The following is a 17151-nucleotide window of genomic DNA, read 5'->3' on the forward strand; positions in this document are numbered from 1 at the left end:
TCACATGCAAATCAAAACATCACACTCTAATGTCATTGGTCCCCTTCAGAAACAAAGGGTGAACAATTTCACAGAGAGTATTTAATCTACCTATTCATTCTTCCAGAGGTTTCTATCTTTCTGGGGTCAGTAATATGGCAGAATAGAACAGTACTGGAGTTAGAGGAAGGTGACAAAGCCCCCACATGTACTAGCTATGTGACTATGGACAGGTTACCACACCTCTCTGAACTTCATCTGTAAATGGGGCAGAATAATACTGATACTATCTACCTTGCAGGGTTGTTGTAGGTATTTTGCAAACCTTAAAAGTGCTCTATAAGTCTAAACTCTTATTATTTGAGTCCGTCCTCCATCTCCCTCCCCTCTACCTCCCATTACTTTGATTTCTTATGTCACTAGTTTTATTTATTTAAGAATTGAAAAACCCAATGACAAATCTATCATGAAATTCCCTCTTGAAGGCAAGGAAATTGTATTTGACATTGGAAATAGATGATCAAGGTCAACAGGTAAGCTGACAAATTGCTTACTTAAAGATCTTCAAAATAATTCTCCTCCACACCCCTGAAATGATTGAATGTCTGAGGAGCAGAGGACATTTCTTGTCTTTCCTTCAAAGAAGCCTACTACCCATGCCTGCTTACTTAGTGTGATAAGGTGCTGTGAAGTAGGTTGGCATGAGTTGGCCAACACATTGACTTCCTAAGTGATTATTACTAGGTAACCAATAGATTAAGGGTTCTAGGATTCAAATTGAATAGTTTCCTCTCCCAATTCACGTTAGGATCCTTTTAAAAATGTCACTTTGTCTTTATAGCTGAGCCCATGAAAAAAGACTTCATTAAGCAAAAGGTCCATCCAGAAGGCATTTTCTTCAAACAGTAGAAAAGGTATTAATCTGTTGTCAAGAGGACCTGGGTTCAAATCCTGAGTCTGTGAAGAGCTTGCAACCTTAGTGCTACATAAATGTGAACTATTGTCATCATCATCCTCATCATCACTGTCACTACCTGAGTGACCTTGAGCAAATCACTGAATCTTTCCAGGCCTTGGTTTTCTTTCCTTTTAAATTAGAGACTTAAACTAGGTGACAAATTCTAGCTTTAAAGACTCTGAAACCTCAGGAGCACTGATATCTGTTTACAGATGTCTTCCTTAGGGATAGGTTAAAGGTAAGAGCCTGACACTCTGTTGGGTTTTTTTTTTTGCTTACTTCTGTCATTACTTCTGAATAAATCACTTTCCCCTCAATCGGCCTCCATGTTTTCATCTGCACACTTGGGGGATTGAATTAGGCACTTGCTTCCAAAGTTCTGAGTGGCTTTAACATCATCAAGATGCCCAGTAAGGCATCTGCCCATCTTGGGGGAGGGATAGTGGAGGTAAGAAGGAAAGAGAAAAAAAAGTAAGTCCTGGAAATAATCATCACTTGTATTTATATAGTGCTTTAAGGTTTGCTAAGCTCTACACACGTGTCATCTCATTTGTTCCTCATCACAATCCTAAGAGGTAGGAGCTATCATTAGCCTCATTTTACATATAAGTGAACTGAGGCTGAGAGAGGTTGAATAACTTAAGGTCACATCGCTAGGAAATATCAAAAGCAGGATTTGAGCTCATGTCTTCCTTAGGACGAGTTCAGTGCTCTATCCAATTGCCATTCAGCTGCCCCTGTAGCCTCTGTTTATTTTAGGTCTTCTCTGGCAATGTTTCCAACAGATTGGTTTTTCTCCCTTGGTTCATTCTGATTTTCCCAAGCCACTCCCAAGACTCTGAAGCACCCTTAAAGCAAAGAGTTTTCTGAAGATGTCCAATAGAAGACAGGGGCCAGGTAAGGAAGGCTGGTTCTTAGAGGAGTCTTCCCCTGTGTGTCCTTCCATAAGGGCTTGGTGCTACATAGCATCATGAGGCTTCCTTAGTATCGTGTCAAGTTCAGCAAGATTTTGTGTCATTAAGCATTCAGCAGATGAAATGGAAGATGAGATTATTTTGATGAATTTATGAATGCCTGATAGTGGAGCTGTCTAATAAAGAGAAGCTAAATTAGCTGAGGTGTCTTTTTTCTTAAAGCTTAATTATTAGTTCCTCTAAGGTCTAATTACCCATTTACATACGGCATGAGTATCCAAAATGTTCCACCATTGTTAAACCAAGCTTGGTAATAATGAGAAGTTATATTAGTTTGTCATTACTAGCTGAGAATTTAAAAATGTATGTCTGAGTATCACTAGCCATTTTTTAAAAAGAATGATAGATTTAGAGTTAAAAGGTACCTCAGAGGCCATTGAATCCAACCCCCTCATTTTATGCAGGAGGAAAGTGAAGCACAGAGAGGTTAAATAATTTGCCCAGTATCACATAGCTGTAAATATCTAAAATAGGATTTGAATCCAGGTCTTCTGGCTCCTAAGTCTCATTCTCTATCCACTAAACCATAATGCCTCTCAAAAGTAAACAGTACAGCTCTTACAACTAACACTTCAAGCAGAGAAAATAATTTTTTTTAAAAAACTCATTATTTAGTCCCAGACAATGAGTATTTCTAGAACCCCAAAGTTGGAAGGAAGTCATCTGATCTACTGCCCTCCAACCCTCAACCCCTGACAATGCATGAATCTCAACAACCATTAAATGGTCCTGCAGTCTCTGACCTTCAGTGATGGAGAACTCACACCTATTCCATTTTAGAATACCTCTCATTGTTTGGCAGGTGTTTCTTATATTGAAATAAAACCTAAAATTGGCCTCCCTGTAACTTTTATTCCTGTTTCTGCCCTCTGGAACCATGATGGAGAAATCTACTCCCCTTCCCTATGACAATCTTTAAAAAATATATTGAAAATTGAGATCATGTCCTTCCCTAAGCATTATCTTCTCATATGGTTGCCTCCTTCCTCAGTACTTTAAGAGATGAGTGATTTCATTGGTGTGAGTCCTCCCCAAAAGGGATATAGATTGGAATCCTGAGTTAATTAAATCTGTTAACATTCCTGCCAGGTGTCTGTGATATAGTCATCCTCACCTTAGAGAGAGACACACACAGAGACAAAAACAGAGGGAGGGAGGGATGGGGAGAGAGAGAGAGAGAGAGAGAGAGAGAGAGAGAGAGAGAGAGAGAGAGAGAGAGAGAGGGAGAGAGAGAGAGAGAGAGATGTATGTAGTGAAAAGTTGATGACATTAAATGATTGTTGTTTCCTCTGATTGAGCTAAGAGGTGTGACTTCAGAGTAATGAAATATCATCTCATGTGCCTCATGGAATCAGTCTTGTTGCTTTATGAGGTTGGTACAGTGATACTATGTTAAGTTGGCTTGACTGGGCTTTCGGGGGCTCAGTTTCTAATCTCAGCTCCGTCTCTATTCCCACTCATACCTGAATTAAAAATGCCTCTCCAGCCTCCCTAAATGTAATCCAGTGGGAAAAGTGTGGATTTGGAGAAAGAAGAGCTGAGATTTAGTCTTCCTGTTGTCCCCTGCCGCTCTCTGTGTGATGTTGGATAAAGCACTTTGACTCCTCCTCATCTTTGAAGTGAGGGGGATATTGGAGCAGGCTTTCTAGTCCTAATAGTCCAGGAATCTAGTTTCTCATTATGTAGGTATCCAAATGCTTAAGCTGTTGGTTGTCTTGTAGAAGAGGCAATCTTTTGGTCGACTGCCCAGAAAACAGAACAATGAGTAGTGGGCGATCAGTGTTTGACAAATGTTTGTTGATAAAATAACTGAAGTGGCAGAGGGATAGAATTAGGTTCATTGTCAGGAGAAACTTCCTAATAGTTAGAGCTGGGTTGTCTCAAGAGGTAGTGAGTTCCATATTAGTGAAAGTCTTCCAGGGGAGAGTGGATGATACATCATCTAGGAATCATATAGGAGCATCTACTTAAAGCTAGACTGGATGTTGTATGAAGTCCTTTATTCCAGTCTCTTTTATTTTACAGTTGAGGAAACTGAGGCTCAGAGGGGGTGACTTACTCAGGGTCACACAGATAGGAAGGAACAGAGTTTGAATCTGAAAGGATTATCTGTCTTTCAGTCTACAGTACCCTATTGGGAATGGTGTTGGGGGGGGGTTCTTTAGAGTTACAGACTGTAACCAGAAGACCTCTACTATCCCTTGCAACAATGAGATGTTCAGATGCTGGTGCCAGTACTACTACTCTATTCTCATATGCCAGATTGGGGCAGGATGAGCAATTGTCCTGGACTGGTTTGCCACAGATGCCCAGGCTCATTTAGCCACTTTGTCATTTTCTGGCTCCCTACTTCCAGAACCCAAATGTGACCAGAAAGTCATTCTTAATTTCTCATTTGCCATTCATCCATCTCCTACTTTTGTCCTTTTTTGGGCTCTTCTTGCCCTATAGCACAAACTGTAAATCAAACAGTTTTTTTTTCTACTAGTAGCCTGCTAAGGAAGAAAGAGCCTTTTATGTTTTTCAGCTACAATCTAATGGGTAGTTTTAACCACCAAACCATATCTCCAACTGTTTTCATTTCCCAGAGTCCATTCTGTTCCATCAGGCAGCCATTATAGAGCAGTGATAGATTCCTACTGGCTTGCTGAGACAGCTGGGAATTCTACTAATCACCTATGAACTCATTGTGCGTATCATCCTTCAGTTTTCTTTGGTTGGTGAGAACTCTAGGCAAAAGCTGTCAGAGCTCTGAAAAGAGGAGAGAGAAATATAAAGCAAGCATGAGAATTAGGGATTGGGATTGCTGATTTTGGAGGAAATGAAGCAGTATGCCTCAGGCCTGGGGAATTTATCATGTAATATTGAATTCTCAGCCCATGGAAATTGGTTATCAGACCAAAAATACATTAAGGGCTTCTCATTTAAGGCTGGCAAAAGCGCTCTCTCTCTCTCTCTCTCTCTCTCTCTCTCTCTCTCTCTCTCTCTCTCACACTCACTCACTTACTCTCAAGTAGATACAGGGTTGAACACATCTCTGAGGGAAGACTTTGACAGGAATGTAATGTTAATTCCCTCTGACCAGTGGCTGGGGTGGGGAGAGGAAAGAGAATAAGCATTTCCCCTCTGAGAGTCAGCTGAGGAGACAACTTGAATTCCTTAAAATTCTAAGAGGCAGGAACTACTATGCATGGCTCATGGAATCATGGATCCAGAGTTGGAAAGGACCCCACAGGCCATCTAATCCAGGTCCTCCCTCTGTTTGAGATCTGGGACCATGATAGGTTTCTGGTTCATCATTACTAGTAGAGCCATCCTTGAATTTTTGTGCCCCAAGCTAAATGCTGTCCTTTATGGTGTATCTGCTTTGGGGAGGAAAAAGAGAGGAGTTCCACCTCAAAAGAGACATGTCCAGACCCCCTGTGACCCTACCTTTTGTCACAGCAGTGTCAGTGATAACTAGAAACTGCTCAGGATGATCCTGATTCTCTGTCCCAAAGATTGGAGACTGGCGTGGTATAGGGGCCCCCTTCTGAAGCTTTCAGTGGGTGCGAGAAAATCTAGCTTCCCAAAGAGAAGCAACCAAGGATGAGTTTTCTCTTTTATAAGCTTGAATACTTTCAGGGATCTCACTCAAATGGGCACTTCTTTCAGGGTACCTGACCCCTTACTTGTCTTCCTCTGCTACTCTTGTCCAAGTGCTCCATGGATTTTCCATAATTGGCCTATCTGATGTGATGAGGACCTTCTTCTGGGTTCCTTGATATTACATGGAAACTATTGCAGTGTATGGACTATCCGGTTGTTATATCAGCCAGCTTGTATGGTGAATAGAGTAATGTACTTGGATTCAGGAAGACCTGGATTCAAATCCTACTTCTGACACTGCCTTGCGATCATGAACAAGTCACTTAACCTCTGAGTCTCAATGTGCTCATCCGTAAAATGGAGCTAGTTATATCTTCCATTTCTGTCTCATATTATTACCATTAAGCTCAAATGAGATATAACATATCTATGATGTTTTGCAAACTTTAAAGCATTATAAAATGTCAATTTTTGTTACCATTATTATTCTTCCTCACTCCCAATACTGGACTAGCCCATATTCTTTCTAATCATATATCTTTTTGATGTTATCTTTTACACTGCTTTTTGCTCTGTTAATTGTTGGTAATAATAGAGGCACCTATTGCCTATTTCATTCCTTCCTATGGAAGACAGGATATGCACATACTGTATTTTGAATAAAGAACTAGAACACAGGCAATCAGAGTAAATTCTAACAGCAATACGTTTCTTCCAAGGAGATTCAAATGCTTTGCAACACTGTCATTTGTTTCCATAATTTCCTCAAGGCTAATGTTAAACCTCCCCTATACCTTTGTTTGTTTGTTTGTTTTTAAACAAATGGGTACATAAACTGAATTAACCAAAGACTTGTACTCAAATCCTTGCTCTGCTCTTGTTTGGCCATTTCAGTCATGTCCGACTCTTTCATGGCCCCATTTTGGGGTTTTCTTGGCAAAGATACTGGAATAATAGTTAGACATTTCTTCTCCAGCGCATTTTACAGATGAAGAAACTGAGGCAAATAAGGTGAAATGATTTGCCCAGGTCACACAGCTACTGTCTGAAGCCAGATTTGAACTCTGGAAGATGAGTCTTGTGGACTCCAGACATGGCACTCTTATCCACTGTGCCACCTACCTGCTTATCCTGGCTCTGCTACTTATTTATTATTTCTAATTTTGCATGAGTCACTTTCATGGGCTTCACTTTTCTATAAAATGAAGTTGTTGGACCAATGGATTTCTAAGGTTCCTTCCTATGACCTAAGCTGCACAATGGTGTTATGTGTCTATGTCCATGCTTCTATGCTACATCATACAAAAACAGTTGGCAACTACCTATGGATTTAAAAGGCACTACACAGTGCCATCTGTCCCCAGATACCTTCCCTGCTTAGGGTCATACATCATAGATTTTAAACCTGGAAATGATTAAAGGTCATCTAATCCAACCACTTCCTTTTACAGATGAGGAAACTGAAGTTCAAAGAGGGTAAAATTAGTCCAAGGTCAAACAGGTGGGGGGGGGGGGGCAGCTAGGTGGTACAGTGGATAGAGTGCCAGGCCTGGAGTCAGGAAGACTCATCTTCCAGAGTTCAATTCCGGCCTTAGACACTTACTAGCTGTGTGATCCTGGGCAAAATGCTTCACTTTACCTCAGTTTCCCTATCTGGAAAATGAGCAGGAGAAGGAAATGGCAAACCACTCCAGTATCTCTGCCAAGAAAACCCCAAATGGGGTCACAGAGCATCAGATATGACTGAAATTAAACAATAGGAAGAACCAGATTCAGGCACAATTCCTCTGATTCAACATCCAGTATTCTTTCCAATTATGATGGGGTTTGATGATAATGACTGACAGTGTTATATACACATGCAAATACCATTTTAAAGCCAGTGGACAGATAGGGTTGCCTCATTAAGAAACCATCAGCCAGACTTACACAGAAGAGCTCATTCCCCTCCCCAGTTGTGTTTTCCATGTTCATAACCCTGTGTAGACTTCTCCTATAATTGCACAATACCTATGGGTCATGAGATGAAAGGCAGGTTAATATTTGCAGAGCTTCAGGAGCGAAATTCTGATGGTATGGTAGAAATTTTTAAAAAGTTCTTTGGAGAGAGAAGGCACTAAATGGGCAATAACATCATAACGATGCTGTTTCTCATCCAACTCTAAAGACAGCATCTGCTTTTTATTTGCAGACATCATTGTATCTAGTAAGCCCTGAAAAACATTCTCCCTGATGCCTTCTTTTTTCCTGTTGGAACAGATAAAATTGTTTTGCTGTTATTTTCTCCCCCATAGCTGTCAATCTAGTTACCTAACAGTGTTAAGGTCAACGATCTGAGCATCGTTAGACTTAACCCATGGATTGTCAGTTGTGCTAGCTAAACACGACTTAGGTTTCTTAGTATGTTAGAATGGAAGGAACCTTAAGCATCATTGAGTCCAACCCATTTTAGAGATGAACAACGGAGATCCAGAGATAAGTGACTTGCCCAAGACCACACAGCCATTATGTGGAAGAGCTGGAAGGCAAGCCTAGGTCTTTGGACTTCAAATCTACTGGGTTATTATTTTTAATATTTTTTTTGCTGTATCATGCTTATGTGAAATCCCCTTGTTTTAATTCTCAAGGGGGAAGATAAAATCATCGAACTTTAGAGCTAGAAAGACCCTTGTAGGGAACATCAAGTCCTCATACATGTTATCCTGCAGTAAATTTAGAAGCAGTTTTGCGTTCAAATTCCAGTTCTTTTACTTTTATTCATTTGACCTTGAGAAAGGTCATTTCACATCCCTTACAAAAGATGTACTTATTTATTGATAAAAGGACAGGGCTAGGTGATTACTGAGGATCTCTCCAGCTTCAGGTCCTATGATCCCAGGATACAGTCTTGGGATCTGGACCAACTCCCACAGGTAGAGCTAGAAGACCTAGGTACAAATTCCAGTTCTTCCACTTACAAGCTTTGCAACCTCAGGCAAATTGTTTAATCCCTCTCAGCCTTAGTTTTTTATCTGAAAAATGGGCTAATAATTCCTATTCAGGAAACCTTTTGGGGATATTTGAAGATGAAGTAAGATGATGGATGTAAAAGCTTGTAGTAACCAAATACAATCACAGAAGTGCCAGCCTTCAGGAACCCACATAGCCCTGCTCATGCAAGTGATTAATATGTTCAGCACCCTGGTTGACAGATGAGGAAACTGAGATTCAGAGAGGAGATGACTTGTATAAGGTCACATGGCCAGAAACTAGTAGGACCTGTGCTAGACTCCAGGTTTCCCAATACCTCATCCATTTGTCTTTTGATTACCACCATGGAACACGGTGTAAGAGGTCAGAATAGAGAGCCAGATAAGAAAAGTAAATTCAAGCTCCCCCTGATGTTTCAGAGAGAGGTTTAAGTTTGGCCTGCCCTGAAAAGTCTGCTAAGTTTGACTCACTGGTCTTGACCTAGAGTTGTTCTGTTAGCAAACTCTGCCCTTTGACTGTCTCACTTGTTCCAAACACAAGTTCTCAGGGCTTGAGGCAAAGAAGGGCCCCCTACTCTCTGAGGAATCAGCTTCTGATCAGGTCCTTTTGAAACCCCCATGTTCCATGAACCCCATGCAATCCAATATCATCTTTTACTATTGATGAGGATATTGAGAATTTACATTAATCCTTGTGCTTTCTCTCCCTTCTTAGTCTAGACTAAGAGATCTTAAACAGGACTCCAAAGGAATTATCTTGTTGCATTAGAATATTTTTTCTTTCCTCATAGGGATACTAGATGTAAAGTTTGATATAACTGAGTTTCTATTCATGTAGAATAATACATTGGATACAGAGGCAAATGGTACAAATTCTAAGAATGAAAACAAGACTTGCAGCTCGTGTGTGTGTGTGTGTGTGTGTGTGTGTGTGTGTGTGGCAGACAGACCTGTGGAATGGAAAGAAAAAACATTTACTAAGTGCTTTCTCTGCATGAAGCATTAAGAGCTCGAGATAAATAGCAAATCCAGAGTTCCTGCTCCCCGGGAGTCACATTTGAAGAGGGGGAGAGGATGCATCAACCAAGGAGGGTTCATGTTTATGCTCAGTTCTTGGCAGATGGGAAAGCTAGAGAGGACTTGGGCAGGGAAAACAGCAGGGCAGATGGCAAGACCCAGAGGAGCATGGGGAGTGATGGTAGGGCAGATGAGCCCCCAACCAAGAGGCTAATGGATTGTGAGTGGGCTCTTTGTCCCCAGTTTGTGGATAAGGAAACCGAAGGACAGAGACTCCGGGATTGCCATGGGTACATGGGCCCTAAGTGTTGGAGCCATGCTTTCAGCCCAGGTCTCTTTGGACCTCACAGTGAGACACTGTTACTGTTTTTCCCTTGCACTATGCTGCCTCTCACATGTTATTGGATTAGTTTTCACATTGTTCATGAAACCACAGGAAAGAAACTGGAAGGAAATTGAGAGATCTAGTCCAGCTTCCTCATTCTACAAAAGAGGAAACAGGCCCGGAGAAGAGAAGTGACTTCCCTAAGGTCACACATGACAGAGAATCCAGGTGTCTTAGTTCCCCATTCCAAACCTCTTTCTAATCTATCAGTGGAAGTAGGAATGTCCTAACAATTATATTATTTTGCACTTCCATTTTTAGGGAATGGAAACATTCTTGCTTCATAAACAGAGTGGCATTCAAGTTGTCCTTCCTGATCTTATCTCAACGTCCCCCTCTCTGACTTAGCTGCTGTTCCTTGCACGTGGCAGGTGCCACCTAAGTGTTTGTTGAATTGACTAGAGTTAAATTAACAATCCAGAGAGAGTTTAAAAGTGTGATACAGTGAGCACTAGGTACAGACAGTTCCCCGGCTTAAGGACTTCATCCGTATGTTGATGGATTCTTCTTCAGGGAAAATGAATTTTGAGTTCTCAGATAATAAATGGAAGTTAGCCCACAAAAGTCAATGTAACCCATAACGTAGCTGAACTAATATAACACTAGATGTAAACAATGTTAAAGAAGGGGACTTAGTTTTCATTTAGGCCAGTGTTTTCAAAACTTTTTTTTTTGCATGTTGTCTTCTCCATTCAATTGTAAGCTCCTTGAGGGCAGGGACTGTCTTTTTGTATCTGACTCATGGTAGGTCCTTAATAAATGTTTATTGACAACTGATTTCCATTTTATAGATGAAGAAACTGAGTCTCAGTGACAGAAGTGATTTGCCTAAGATCACCCATTTAGTTAGAAGCTAGCAGCAGGCCTTAGGTCTACTGTCTCTTCATCCAGTGGTTTTTACCCCATAATACATTGCCTCAATCTCCTCCAGTATTTTGAGGGGAAAAAATAAACAAGAAAAATGTCATCCTCACATAATTCTTAGTCCTACTACATTCCCCCTCTTTATTGGAAAGAGCAAGAAGAAACTTCCAGAAGAAGCTTCTCTTAGTAAAATATTTTGTCCTGATCAGAGAACGTATGAAAGGAACAATCACTGATGGGGGAGTTAGGGAAAGAAAAGTTGTTACCTACTCTTTTATAACCTACCAATCGGCTTTTTTTTTTCCCTCTCAATTTATTTTCATCTCCCTCCTACTTCCCTGGGCTAGAGGTCTGGTAGTTTTTCTTTCTAATGCACTTCCAACCCTGCGGAGACAAACCATCGAACCAAGGTCACAGCTGCTGATCTGTCCTTCTTTCCCTGAAATAAATAAATGTCGTTTATGTTCCAAACCTGAAACTTGAAAAGCAAGTATGAAATTTAAAAGCACTCTGTATGTCATCTCCATCTGTAGCTAGGAACTTAGCCATAATCTTCCTGCGGTCATTCCCTCAGATGGCATTTTCCAAGAATTTAAGGGAAGTTGAAAGGGATATCATAGCATGCCTAGATTCCAGTTAGCTTTGCAACACGTTGACTTTACTACTACTAAATTAGAGGAGAGACTTTCAAAAATTAATGAAAATTGCCAAGGTGGGAGAGGGTAGAGTCCAGAAGTTCTTCTATCAGTCCTTCAACCCTAGACTTTTTGAGTTAAAATGTCAGGGGAGGTGAGGGAGAGGGGAGGAAATCAAGGCAGGAGTTTCAAGGAAGAAGGAATAGCTCACTGATTCTGAGAGCAGAAAAACATTACGATGGTTTTTTTTTATTTATGAGAAAATATTAAAATTGACATAAAACAAAAAACAAACAAACAAAAACAACCTGAAGGTAAATCAACAGTGTCAGCTAAAATAATAATGGTAATGTTAACATAATAATAATGATAGCTGGCATTTCTACAGCACTTGAAGATTTCCAAAGCCCTTTACAGATGTTATCTGATGGGATTCTCACAACCCTTTTGTCAGATTTGTCGGGTATTATTGATCTCTATTTTACAGATGAGGCCGAGAGAGGTTAAGGCAGATAATGTGCCGATAGCTGTAACCCTGAGGGATCATTACTGAATCTGGCTGCCTTAGATGCTTTACATCTTAAACTTGAGAATTGGAGAAATGAAAAGTAGCATTTTGGTAGCAGGGTATAGATTGTCATGATAATAAGGCTTTGATTCAACTTCATATTGTCAACACTTAAATTCTAATTCCATCCATCTTCCAACTATTATCAAAGGCTAATTGAGAATTCTGTAGTAATTTGATTCACTTAAATTGAACAAATACTTATTACATGCCTAGAGGGAGGCAGCTTGGTGTAGAGGAGATTTAGGAACAGGCTTTGGAGTCAAGAAGTCTTGACTCTAAGTCCCACCCTCCAACACATGCTGGCAATGTGGCCCTGCATAAGTTGATTAACTGCCCTCTCAGTAAATATGCCAGCCGTTTCTCTAAGACTAAGTTACCGAGTAGGTGCCAGCTTGCATTGGTACAGGGATTTCCTCCACCTGGAACTCTCTGCCCTAATAAAATCACAGGTCTGGTCAAAAGAGGGGCGGGGGGGGGGAAAGTGCTTAATACTGTGAATGAGACTCAGCATTTAAATAAAATAGTCCCCAGTGTCATGAAATTTTAGAGAAGGCTCTAAAACCTTCACATCTGCTGCAGTCCTCTTTCATGGTGTCTGTACTCTGCATCAGTATCCAGTGTATTATTCTGTAGTAACATAAGTTCAGTCAGGTGCCCATATTAAGTGCATACTCAACTTAGATATGGGGAAGGGGGTCTCTGGATCAATGGTGACCCCAGGGGCTCTGGTAACAGGGAGTTCAGTCTTCCACAGGGGCCGGTGATAGCTGTCCCAGTTCTTCAGCACAGAGCTATAGTCAGTCTAGGTCTCTGGCAGGTTGCCATCCATGTTTTGGGTCACAGTCTGGTTTTCACAAGGTCTGAATTTACTGTGGCAACAGATGTGGTGAAGAAGAAGGAGGGAAGAGGGAAAAGAGTAGTCTCAAGCAGGAAATACAGTTGGGAAGGGATGGGCTTTGATGTGATGGTGACAGGGACCTTCAAGTCTAGGAAGTGTGGGGACATTGGAGGAGATGGATGGAGGACCATTTGGTAAAGGACTGTGTAATTCACATATCCTTAAAACAGAGACTCACTGTGTTGTATTATAAAGTAGGGTACATGTGTTCAACTGTACAGGGAAGGGGGTATCTACCATCAATCTCTACAGGACTGAGCAGATAGTCTCTTTTCCCAAAAAGTGTGTACCAGAGACCAACCTGCAAAGCAATTCTGCCAAATTCCCTGAATGATGCCTTGCTCTGAATGGCTTCCTGTGGGTACCTTTCCATGTGGGTCACTGCTTTGGTGCCAGTGCCCTATCAACTGTTTCTCAACATCCTTATGTTTCCTGAATTTCTTAAGACTCATGGTATAAATCCTCACCCATAGCAGGATATTCATCAATCTGCTGAAGGTGATGTAGAGCTAGGAAAATGTCAGGCCTAGAGCATTCTGACACGTTGTCGAAATGTCTGTGCTTTGGAAGATCATTTGGCCCACAGGGACGGTGTTAGAATAAATGAGGGGACCCGCCAAAAAACCAATGCTTGGCACTCCTTGAAAGCCAGCATTCTTTACACCTAAGGCATTATTACTGTGCTGTCAGACATTGCAGAAAACATGTCAGAAATGAGAACACACAGTGTACATACAGGCGCCTGCCTCCATGAAAGCCTAGATTGTAAAGATCTCTGGGGCTTCAATTAGGCACAGCTTGTGCACGAGTTTGAGCTCCCTGTTTGCCTCAGTTTGGTTATGGTTACCCCCAGGAAATGTATGCCGTGTCCGTGTGTTTGTTAATTCAATGATTCACTGAACAATCATTGATTACGTTCCAACTGTGTTCCCAGATTCCTAGATTTAGAGGAGGAGACCATCTAGTCTAGCCTCCCACATTTGGCAGATGAGGAAATGAGGTCCAGAGGGTTTAAGTAACATGCCTAACTTCAAGAATACTAAATTGCAGAGGTGTGATATTTAAACCTAGCTCCTCTAATTCCAAATCCAATCATTTTTCTGCTGTGCCCAAATGGGGTTGAACATGATTGAAATGACAACAACAACAACAGAAATGAGAAGGTTGGAGTAGCTTGGCCTTTAAGTCTATGGTCCTTTGACATTTCAGAATGATAAAATTTTAGAACTGAAAAGAAGCCTTAGAGACCATCTGGTAAAATCCCTTCATTCTACAGAAACTGAGATCCAAAAAAATTCCCTAGTTTGCCCAAGGTTGCTTTGCTACGTAGGGGTGAAGGTGGGATAAGAGCCCAGGTTTCTCCTGAGTTCACGCCTGGAGAACTTTCCACCATATCATCTTGTCCCTTGAGGAAGGAAGGAAAGACAACCATTTCCTCCTCTCCTACTCTCAGTTCTCTGGCCCCCAGAGTATGTAGGTGAAAGTGAAATGATGGGGTGTTTCAGTTTCCTTCCTCTGGCCCAGGAAATATCTGTGCAGGGGGAAACACCATCTCCCAAATCCATCCCCATCTCATTTCCTCGTTCTGGAGAAAAAGGGGATCTCTAGTAAGGGAGGGGAAGCTAATTAAGCAGTCCCTTACTCATGGGTACTGCTCTTCCCAGGCTTGCCAAAGATGTTCATTGAATAGCATCTTTCCCTGTAAACTGAGGCCAATCTGGATGACTTGTTACCTCCTTCCCTGGGCAAGTTAGCTAATTATGGGATTGTGATGGGTTTGTAAATCTATCCAGCCTAAGAATGTTGAGTGATAAGTGAGAATGAGTCCCCTCAATTTATAATCATTCCACTTGTACTTGAAGAGAAGAGCTCTCATGAAGCAATTACAGGGATACAGTGTGGGAGGGAGAGCGGACCATAGGCGTCTTCAATTTTCAGTTTAAATCAACGGGCATCACTTAAGTGTTGATCATGGGCCAGACCCTTTGCAAAGTCTTAAATGAAATGATCTCTGCCCTCAAGGAACTTCTGTTAGGGGAACAATGTATACAAATACAGATGGGAGGAGTTCCCAGTTATCCAAAGAAATAAAGAATTGGAACCAGAAAAAGGCCAATTTAAGTGAATCCTCTCAAAATGAGGACCAACCTTTCATAGTAAGTGGCATTTAAAAAAAAAGAGTTAATTGGGAATTTATCTTGAAATATGAAATGAAAAATTATGAAAATGAATTTAATTCATCTTATATTTAGCAAAATTAATGTTATAATTGAAACCATGCTTTAATCCTTAGAATGAACCAAGTGTTAATTAGGGGGGTTTTGGCATAATTTTTCTGGCAAAATTGCATGACAGCACATTACAACATCCTTACTTATGACTTATAAAGATGGCTATTTTTGGAAAAAATATATTCCAGGGTTTCATCAATTTTCCCAAGGGTTTTTCTTAATTCTTTGATATGTAAATTGTTCTCTTTTGAAATGCCTAAGTAAAATCAGCCAATTAGAAAGTAAGAGAGTAATGGGGGGGACGGTGAATTGGCTGGGATAGACATTTTTGTTTAGGGGGAAGAATGCTTGAATGGGGACTAATTTTCTAAGTGATTAATTCATTAGCAATATTTTTTATGTTTTGCTTCCCAAGACTTGTAGGGAGATAGTTTGACATAGTGGGAGAACCCTGACCTCTGAGCCACGAAGATTAGGGTTCAAGTTCACCTGAATTGACTCTGGACCCTGAGATAGTCACTTAACCTTCAGTACCCTCAGGCCAACCAGGTTTTGATCTGCACTGGGAGAGGGAGTTCCCTTCATAGATCCAGATCAAGACAAAATACAAAGTCAGAAGCGGGGGATGACTTGGATAATGAATATTTTGATAATAAGGAGCTCCTGTAAATGCAAGCTATGTACTAATATATCAATTAGTACATGTTGGGGTGTGGGGCATCAGTTACTGAGGTGATCAGAAAAGAGAAATGAGAGGTGTCACGTGAGCTGAGTCTTAAAGGAAACCAGGGATGCTAACAGATGGAAGGGAAGAAGGAATGCATCCCAGTCATGTGATAAAGTCTGCTCAAAAGGACACAGGTAAGAGTTTCAATGTCAGTTTGGCTGGAATATAGAGGACCACTGAAAGGAGTCATGTGCAGTAAACAGGGGTGGCATGGTAGAAAACGCACTTTACTAAGAACCTAGAGACCTGAATTCTGGTCCTGGCTGTGCCATTCACTAACAGTGTGGCTTTGCACAAGTTCTCCCTGTTACCTCATTAATGACCCTTCCAGCTCTGTCTTTTATCCTTTTGGGGAAGGCTTTACTCTTGTGCTAGATGCCCAGCTAAGATCACAGGGTTAGATCTAGAGGGGACCTCAGAAGTCATCTCGACCACCCCACCACCACCTCATTTCACAGATGAGGGATTGTGGCCCTGGGGAGTTACACCAGATTACACAGCTAGCAAATACCAGAGAGAGGGTTTTAACCCATGTCCTGAGCCTGCAAATCCAGCAATCTTTTCATTTGTACAATGCTTATATCTTCCCCCCCCCATTTTCTTTCAGGAGCTCAGCAACCAGGCATGCCGTATTACACTGACCCTGGAGGAGCTGTGATGAACCCAATGGCGATGGCTTTCCATGTCCAGCCCAACTCACCCCAGGGCACCCCAGTTTATCCGCCCCCACCCTCCTACTGCAATACGCCACCTCCCCCCCTATGAACAGGTGGTGAAGTCCTCCAAGTAGTGGTGATGGAAAGTCAGGTGATTTGACGCTGTAGGAAGAAGGCACCATGCGATAGTCACAGGGAGCTGAGGGAGGGGGCCTCGGCATTTCTGAGATACTTGTCCTTCTACCCTCCCTGTCCCCATCAATGTTAGTCATGAGGAATGACCTATGGGCTGCTTGTGGGTCCATTTTCCTTTGATGTCTTCAAAGCAAGCACAATGCCCCTTCCGAGGGTTTTATGGAGACCTCTCTTTTAAAGTCACATTGTGTGTGTGTGTGTTCATGTTTTCTGTTTATTTATTGTTTCTGTTTGTTTCCCAGGCTGTTGAGGCACCAGGGCTGAGTACAGTAGTTGTTTGGGGGTCTGTCAGAGCCACAAGACACTTGGCAGCACCACTCAGTGGTCTTCTGCAGATCTGGGAGGAGGAAACACAGATCTATAGGGAAAGCTAGTCCAAGCAGGTCCTGGGAGGGAACAGATCTTTCTTTCCTGGTTTTAAGGGCAGAGAGGAAACAGCTAAAAAGATGGGGCCTAGCATTTCCATGACAAGCTTTGTTCTGCTGGACAGAAAGGTCCCTGCCT

General features: G+C 41.6%; 1 protein-coding gene across 1 annotated transcript in view; it reads left to right on the forward strand.

Annotated features, from left to right (window-relative positions):
• Positions 1-16830, forward strand: part of VOPP1 (VOPP1 WW domain binding protein) — a 193740-nt gene extending 176910 nt beyond the window's left edge. The window contains 2 exon segments of the mRNA XM_020981280.2: positions 16404-16549; positions 16551-16830. Coding sequence (XP_020836939.1) covers positions 16404-16549; positions 16551-16586 — 182 coding nt within the window. The 3' untranslated portion in view covers positions 16587-16830.
• Positions 16831-17151: the final 321 nt, after the last annotated feature.

This window comes from Phascolarctos cinereus, unplaced genomic scaffold (assembly GCF_003287225.1).
Source record: "Phascolarctos cinereus isolate Bilbo 61053 unplaced genomic scaffold, phaCin_HiC Scaffold_4;HRSCAF=312, whole genome shotgun sequence".
NCBI classification, from domain to species: Eukaryota; Metazoa; Chordata; class Mammalia; order Diprotodontia; family Phascolarctidae; genus Phascolarctos; species Phascolarctos cinereus.